The sequence below is a fragment of the Populus euphratica genome, unplaced genomic scaffold, assembly GCF_000495115.2.
Source record: "Populus euphratica unplaced genomic scaffold, PopEup_1.0 scaffold132.1, whole genome shotgun sequence".
NCBI classification, from domain to species: domain Eukaryota; kingdom Viridiplantae; phylum Streptophyta; class Magnoliopsida; order Malpighiales; family Salicaceae; genus Populus; species Populus euphratica.
In genome coordinates, this window is record NW_011500019.1 from 395,325 (window position 1) to 403,775 (window position 8,451).

An 8,451-nucleotide genomic window follows, 5' to 3' on the forward strand; every position below is an offset into this window, starting at 1 on the left:
AATATAAAAAATTAACTGTAAAAGTATTCTAAAACACATACTTTTCTAATAAAATATGTCTATATATTCAAAAAACTAAGCAAACACAAAAGATTCATTAATAATAAGTAAAATAATTATTCTTTTAAAGTCAAATTTCATCGTATATTTATTTTTGATAAGCCTAAATTATAAAAAAATTTATTTGCATGTTTAGTATTATGATGGTGTGATGTGTGTTTTAAAAGTTTATTTTATTAAAAAATATATTAAAATAATTTTTTTATTTTTAATATTAACAAGTTAAAATTATTAAAAATATGAAATTAATATTTTAAAAATAAATAAATTTTTAAAAAACATATAAAAAAACAAAAGTTACTGCATTACAAACAAAATTTAAAACCTGATCTATGAAGTAGAAGTTCCTGAAGTAAAATGCAAACCGCACTCCATCGCAGCACATGAATAAACGAGCCTTCGTAAAACCTCAAGAATTTATATAAATACCACAAAATCGTGGCCATGATTTTATCCTTCTCCAAAGTCAACCATAACCCAAAGTAGACGAGAGGAAAGTTTCCCGTTTCTTTGATCAAAATGAACTCGAAACAACCATACCAGGCTGAACCGGACCTCCCAGTTCCACCACTCCCCGCCCTCTGCATCCGCTCCCCTTCTCTCTCCACCGCCCCCCCAGCCAACCGCCGTGTTGCCATAGCCGTGGACCTTTCCGACGAGAGGGCATATGCAGTCAAATGGGCGGTCCAGAACTACCTCCGTCCAGGTGATGCCGTGATCCTCCTCCACGTCCGGCCTACCTCCGCTCTCTACGGCGCCGATTGGGGGTCCATCCAACACCAAATCAATAACAACAACACCCCTTTTGATCAAAATGACCCAGACAGTTCTGACAATCAAGAAAGGCAGAAACTTGAGGATGATTTTGATAGTTTTACAAATAACAAAGCCAATTTGTTGGCTAAACCATTGTTGGAGGCTGATGTTCCTTTCAAGATTCATATAGTGAAGGATCATGACATGAAGGAGAGGCTTTGTTTGGAAATTGAGAGGTTGGGTTTAAGTGCTGTGATAATGGGAAGTAGAGGTTTTGGTGCTACAAGAAAGATGGGGGGTGGTCAAGGAGGGATTGTTGGTGGTGGGAGATTAGGGAGTGTTAGTGATTATTGTGTGCAGCATTGTGTTTGTCCTGTTGTTGTTGTTAGGTGTAATGATGATGGTAAAGAGGAAGAGAGTACAGTGAAAATAGGAGGTCTTGGTGTGGAGGTTGAGGAGGGTCTTCATCCTGTGCCTGAGGAGGACCAAGAGGAGTGTATTGATGATGAACTGAAAGGTTTGTATTTTGGAACTTTTTGCGTCATTTTTAGATATGAAATGATAAGTTTTTGATTTTGTGATGTGTGTTTTGTGTTTGCGTGAGGAAATTTTGGGTTAGGTGATTGGTTTGGTTAATGGTGCTGTTTGCTTTTCTTGTTATGCTTCGGTTTGCTTGCTTGCTGTGGTTTGGAAATTTTAGGGTATTTGTGTTGATGTTAGTGATGCTGCGTGGAGAATTTCTTTTTTGATGTTGCTTGTAAATTTTAGTTTGGTTTGGGTGATTGATTAGAAAATCTGTTGTCCAAAATTCTATAGAGGATGCAGTTTATTTTTTCTTAAAACAAAAAAACAGTAATCTTAGCATGGATTTGTTGAATTGAATAATCCGAGTTTCTAAACTCATAGATGCTGCTCTAGTTTGTTTACGGGGAATTAGCTATCGAAACTTGTTTTACGAGGAATGAGCTGAGTAGTGATAAAACTTTGGGTCCTTTGTGGTAGGCCGAGATATAGGAAAGGGAGAGTGATAGCCTAACTATCCTCTGTTTGGTGCAGGATGGCATAGAGATTTTATTCTTGACTAGGGTAAAGTAGATCTCTATTCTATTTTGTGTAGGAAATTGCCAGATGTCCTTCTTTCTCTTCTTGGCGCTGCTTCTAAAATTCAGCATTGCTAACGTGATAGCTTGGAACACGTGGGGATTGCATTGTTGCTTTAGTAATTAGTGCTAGGTTTCCTGTCCTTTTGGAACTTATACCTGCGAGACTTTGGACCTTTGACTCTCTCTCATGCTTTTGGTAATAGCATTGATGGATTTATTTGTTCTTAACTGTGTTTTCTTCACTTGGTAGTGCCTATGTTTCCTAGTGCCTGACCCCCTACCATGTTTATGAATTGTCATCATTGTATGATAACTCTTAACCTCTCTTGTAACAGATGCATAAAATGTGCTTGGTGCAATTGCAAGCTCCCTCTGAATTCAGGTGATGCTTAATTTTACTTCCTTTTCTTTGTAAATCTTTATGAGCTCCCCCCCCCCAAAAAAAAAAAAAAATTGTACAGAAGGAGAAAAGGGTTTAAGATGAGAAGTATGAGTAGTGGTTTTTATTTACTGCATGGGGCACAAAATTATTGCAGTAATTGATATTTTTTTTTTGAATATAAGATGTGCAGTGTTTAGATTTTCTAATCACACCTTTTATTCGATTAACTCATTAGTTATTTTGTCCTCAACAAGATGCCAAGTTTATTGCAATCTATTGGCCAAATCTGATATATGTATATATATGTTTCTTGCAGCTAACAATTTTAAGGCCCCAAAATATGTGAAGGCTGTGGATTGTCGTGAAGTTATAGGGCTATAATTTAGACATAATTTTCTTTGTTGGACAATGAACCAGGTTGCTTCTCTTGTACATGGATCACGATGTCTGACAGAGTAATTACTTTCTGGCTTATTGGCTTCTTTAGAACTCAATTCAACTGTTTTCTTCTTCTTTTTTTAATCTTGAGTGATGTATTGCTAGTTACATATCTAAATGTTTATCCATTATCTCCGAGAATGTGTTTTTCAGCACTTCAGTGTCTTATCAGAACTGGTTTTTGGAGTTGTACAAATTTTAAAAAGTTCCATGGTTTTTATTCTTGTTTCTGGACATCTTTTGCACCCTCCGGTTTTCTCTTGGATTTGGAAAAAAATTTGCAGCTTGCATGATGATGTTTAATTATACTCTCCTTCCTTTTCTTGCCAACATGTTATGTCTACATTATGCTCCTGGCAACTTGGGCTATTTGTCAATATGTCCACTTAGAGGAGAAAGTATTGCTTGAACCTCACACCCCAATGCACAGAAAAATTAGGCAGATTGAAGATTAGCGTGGCTATGGAACTTGCAGAAAGGCTTGGCAGTTTAACCATAATAAACAAGATTACTGCATATCGAGAGAACCTTTGAGGACCTGGGATCTGAACCATACAGCCAATGTTCATAATCCTCTCGGGTTCTTGTGTGACTTTATGGAAACAAATGCATTAAATAACACCTCTGAATGTCAACAGTGCAAGAAAATAAACACCACTCACGATCAGGGTAAACCAAAAGATAGGATAATTCTAGTGCATAACAAGCAACTGCCTTTGAGTAACACATAGTTCTGAGATAGGAAACCCCATATAACCAGCCGGACTTTTGAAAGCATAGTAGAATCTCCTAGAAAGCTCCCAGTGTCCCCTCACTTCGACTCCTGTGAACTAAGGACGACTCTGATCTAAAGTTCAGGAGTTTGCTACCAAGATCATGATGACGAAGACTGGTTGTTGCTTGGGTTCCACTTGGTTGTGAACGGAGATGCCTTCCACTTGACCGTTTAGTTGAGATCACAGGTTGACTTTTACGAGCATGAGTTGATGAAGGTAATGGCCTTGCACCACCAAGACCATGGCTAGCCTTTCTCACAGCCTTGTTATCTGACCTGAGGCCACGATCAAATTGATGGCTGCTGATGCCTAGCCTAACTGATCGATCGGCTGTGTCTTTCAAAGTGCTGGTTTTAATTGACTGCCGATTGAAGTAAATCAGATGGGGAAGAAGGCCTTGCAGATATTTCTTGAGTTGTTCATCTCCAACATTTTTCTGGGCCGAATTTCCTTCCAAGCTGATGGCTTGCAAGGAACTGTAGTTAGCTGCAAGTTGGCCTAGACATTTGGTTGTCGAGATTTTGTTGAAACGCAGATCCAGCACAGACAGTTTCAACAAACGGTGGAGACCCTCTACCTCGCTTATTTTATTTCCCGCCAAGTATAGCTCTTTCAGGGAGGAACAAGATGCCAGACCTTTAATAAAAGAAAGTGTTACAAGAATCAACACATATAATGATAGAATATTTCGACACTAATACAGAAAAAGCAAACAAGTAGGAAAGCTACAACCATCAAACGAAAATCCAGCACATAAGATACCGTGTCCAATTCTGAATATACGATTGTAGCTCAAATCTAGTACACGAAGGCGGGTAAGCTCACGTAAACCCTCAATGGAGGAAATATTGTTTCTTGACAAATTCAACATATGAAGTCCTCGAGGAAGGGCACCAGCTGTTATTCTCACTGCAAAGGGTATAACAAACAAATAAAAATCAAACATAAATTTAGTTCAAGGCTATTCCAAAAGGCACATAAAAAAATCATGGAAGGGATAAAATGGGATGATGTTGAAAAAGCAAACCTATAGAGTTCCCGGATAGATTAAGCATCCTTAGGCTACCAAATACACCAAGAAATGGGATCACAGCCAGCTCATGGTTTGACAGATGAGCCGTGGTAGCAGAGACACTCAAAGAAGAGATGTATCTTTTAGCAGCTTCTATGCTAGGCGTGTCCTTATTATCAACCTTTGCAGAAGTCAAATCATTGGAATCTCCCTTTACTGGGTCATCAGTACCAGGCAATCCATTTGTTTCTTCCAAAGGGCCGAAGTGTTGAAGATTGTTTACCCAATCCTTGATACGCTTCATTTTAAAATCCTTACTCGGCAATTCTTCCCACTGCTGAATGGGGGATTCCTCTTGAAGATCATTTGCCAAGTTCACCTCATCCATAACCGGCATTATCCAGTTCTCTGCCAAAGCTGAGTAATTATAAAACTCAAAACCTTCATCAATACAACTTCCATTATTGTTTTCCTCAGTATTAGGCATGTTGTCATCCCTTCCTTGCTCTTTCATTTTCTGAGTTTCACCCCCTTGAATTGAAATCGTTGTCAACCTCATGCCTAGAGCATGTAGGTCCTCAGAAGATCTTGATTGTGGTGCCAAATATTCATAAGAATGTCTATGGGAAGTCAGTGCGTAAGGGCCCATGTCTGAAAAAGAACATGACTTTTCGATCATAAGAGGGCTGTGAGGTGACTGGTTACCAGATAAATTGCCACCATCACCAGAAAATGGAGTATCAGAATTTTCAGGTCCTTCCTTCTCAGAATAATGACGATTGTCAATTGAGAATATGCACTCCTTAACAAAACCGTAACTCCCATGAAAAGATCCTAGTTGCAGAGCTTTCTCATGCTCACTAGTTGTGCTTATTCCTGAATCCTTGCTTCCATCTGGTCTGAGTAACCCATTCTGATCAAGGGAATCACTATAGACTCGTTGATCTATCTCCTCAGTATCATTGTCACATAGAACCCTTCCTTCATGGCATAATCCACTACCTAGAGACTGACTTTTCCTAATAAGCCTTGTCTGATGGGCTCCCATGTCATTCTTGTCATCCATTCTGTTCTCATTCTTGTCATCCATTTTGTTCTCATTCTTGTCAGATTTCCAGCTTTGTTCAACAGATACATCAGCTCTTGTAGCATCCCTGACACCATTACTAATTTGATTACCCGCTTGTGCCTTTGGAAGCATTAAGCTTGAAGATTTAGTCAATGGCAGAGCTTGAATTTGAGATAGATCTTCTAAACTCTTATGCCTTGCTTCATCAGAAGGTTGGGCTGTTTTCTGAAGGAGAAACAAAAACTCTGATCAGAAAAAGCCATGGTACAATAACATCAAGGATGCTACCTCCAAGTCAGTGATTCCTCCACATACCTTCGATTTGTGAGAATGGATGCGAGCACTGAAGCATGAGAACCTAACCATTGTAAAAATACTAACACAAGCTACACATCCACAATTGCCAAGACTTGAATTACATAAAGAATGCTATCAGCAAGCAACTATGGTATTTCTTCTTCTTAACGTCCAGACACCCGGAGCCCAGATGAGAGACCAGACCCGACTTTGCTAACTTGTTATCTTCAACTATCATCAAGCTTAAAGCAACCTAGAAAAACTTAGCCATAATCAAGCGACAAGCCCTCTGAAACACGACACAGCCTCCAAACATGAGATGATCTTGATCGCCTTAAAGCACAAAGAAATATCACACCCTCATTATCACCCCACACCCTCCTAGAGGTGTGAGAATGCTTTGAGTTTGTTGCAGCGGCCAGAGTGAACCAAAATCTTCGCCTACTAGGAAAACCCAATTCCTGACCGGCATAAGAGATGCTGGCCTGAAAATAAGGGGAAAAAAGGTTGAGATCAATTTACTGCAATTTCACCCAAGAAACATAAAGCAAGAAAACCAAAAGAAAAGGAAACAATATACAGCTTGTAGGTTTGCAACTGATAACCATGGTATCAGTAACACATGCAGATCCGCATTGGATTGGTCCAATAAAGAGAACAAAGCATGATGAAAAAAAAAAACTAATTGATGCAATTAGAAAACGAAAAATAGCATCTGAAGAATCTTTCTTTCTCGAGCATGGATCATAAACAAGAACCAAAAGCAATTAACCATCATTCATGTACACTGTACAGCCATCATTCCTTAGAAATTAATAAGGAAATAGCTACCAAATATAGCCATTGCAGCAGCAAATAAACTAGAACTAACCATAGCAAATTCCAATGTTAACCCAACATCAAAAGGCATAACTTTATGAAGGAGAGGCACATTGCTGCTATTCAAAGACAAAAGAGACCAATCTATGCAATAAACAAAGAAACAGAAATAAAAGGATATCAAGCACGATGAGCTTTTAGCTCAAAACAAGCGGAGAGAATTCATTCTCTCAAAAAAAAAAGAAACCCACTCCACAAACTATTAAATTACATGAATCAAAACCAAGAAATATACAAAAAAAAAGAAGATCCATTTTGAGAAAACAAAAATAAAAGTAATCAGCGCCCAAAAAACTAAGGGAGAAGGAGAAAGATGTTACCTTTCTTTAGCCAGGTTTTGATAAAGACAACGGCCTTTGTCAGAGAAAAAGGTTTTGTTTTTATATAGCTGTTCTTGAGCCAGAAAAAAAAATCATTATTACAATGGAAAAAAAAAACTGTAAAATATATTTATTTATTTTGAGAGAGATTTGAGCAAGGAAGAGGCAAAGGTTGGAACTTGGCTAACCCTAAGATTTTGTGTATTCAAATTTGTGATTGTGATTTTTATAGACCAAAATATCAATGGCTGTGATTAAAAATAAAATTCCAATGGTTTTGTTTTAAACTCCATTAATGTGGAAAGAACAGATGCAAAGATTGAATTGGATTCTTGGTTATTAAAACTGTGGTCTTGTTTTGATGCGTTAAATTCTAAAAGTGTACTCGTTGACAGAATGCATACTCTTTTGTAAAACATTAATAATATCTTTTAAAATATTTAAAAAATATATATTTATTATTTTTTCATGTATATTTGAAAAGCAAAATCTTAAATAATCTTCATGTATTTTGTTAAGTAGAAACATGCGAAATGCTACATTTTTCTTAACTTCAAACTCAAGATAATGGCGTGGAGGCTCATGAATATGTAATGTGTATTATTTTTTAATGCTAGGATTAGAATGCACAATTTCTTTTCTAAAATAAAATTTGAGAATAACTTGAAAAAATATATTTTTTATGTGTTCGTAAAATAAAAAGATGGCAAAAATAAGGGTATTGGCTTGTTTAAAAGTGCAGTCAAGATTATTTTTTAAAATGTTTTTTAAAATATTTTTCATGTTAAAATTTATTAAAATATTATTTTTAAGATCAATATATTAAAATATAAAAAAATAAATTAAATAAATTAAATTTTAATAAAATACAATTTACACTATATTCTCGTACTCCCTCACATATATCTTGTCGTTTAAGGATGGCAAGTGCTGCCAAGCCACCTAACTAGTAGTGTAAATTGTATTTTATTAAAAATGTCCTTCCTTGGAGGTACTGCAAATTAACATAAAGTGAGTCGCTTTTTAATGTGTATCACTATTTGTTTTTTAAATTATTCTCAACCATATGAAAACAATATCAATATCAATTATTAAGCTTTGATTTGTTTTTTTTTTTTTGTCATTGGTGGTGTATCATCGTTAATGATCTGGAATTTAAAGGCAAGGAAAAGCAAATAACTAACGAATCAGGTGTCGACACTAATATAGAGCTAAAAATGGAGTGTTAATCTCACTCCTTTAATTGAGTAATTACTGAATTCATCTTTGTAATCGAGTAAAATCTTAAATATTATGAATTGTATGCACGGTGGGGATTTGTGCAATCACATAATCATGATTATACTTAAAAATAGTATA

General features: G+C 36.5%; 2 protein-coding genes across 3 annotated transcripts; one reads left to right on the top strand and one right to left on the bottom strand.

Moving 5' to 3' along the window:
* The first annotated feature begins 465 nt into the window (after nt 1–465).
* Nucleotides 466–2,894, top strand: LOC105141830 (uncharacterized). The gene is made up of 3 exons (XM_011049199.1): nt 466–1,333; nt 2,255–2,301; nt 2,618–2,894. Exons 1-2 carry the CDS (start codon nt 580–582, stop codon nt 2,260–2,262), a joined length of 762 nt encoding a protein of 253 aa, XP_011047501.1. The 5' UTR covers nt 466–579; the 3' UTR covers nt 2,263–2,301; nt 2,618–2,894.
* Nucleotides 2,895–3,047: 153 nt separating this feature from the next.
* Nucleotides 3,048–7,414, bottom strand: LOC105141831 (uncharacterized). Of its 2 annotated transcripts, none has more exons than XM_011049200.1 (5): nt 7,093–7,414; nt 5,912–6,378; nt 4,543–5,821; nt 4,248–4,424; nt 3,048–4,151 (listed from the first exon to the last, which is right to left on the bottom strand). In XM_011049200.1, exons 2-5 carry the CDS (start codon nt 5,960–5,962, stop codon nt 3,529–3,531), a joined length of 2,130 nt encoding a protein of 709 aa, XP_011047502.1. In that variant the 5' UTR covers nt 5,963–6,378; nt 7,093–7,414; the 3' UTR covers nt 3,048–3,528. The 2 variants fall into 2 exon arrangements, with proteins under 2 accessions (XP_011047502.1, XP_011047503.1); XM_011049201.1 differs by having other exon boundaries at nt 4,278–4,424; nt 7,093–7,410.
* Between the last annotated feature and the right edge of the window lie 1,037 nt (nt 7,415–8,451).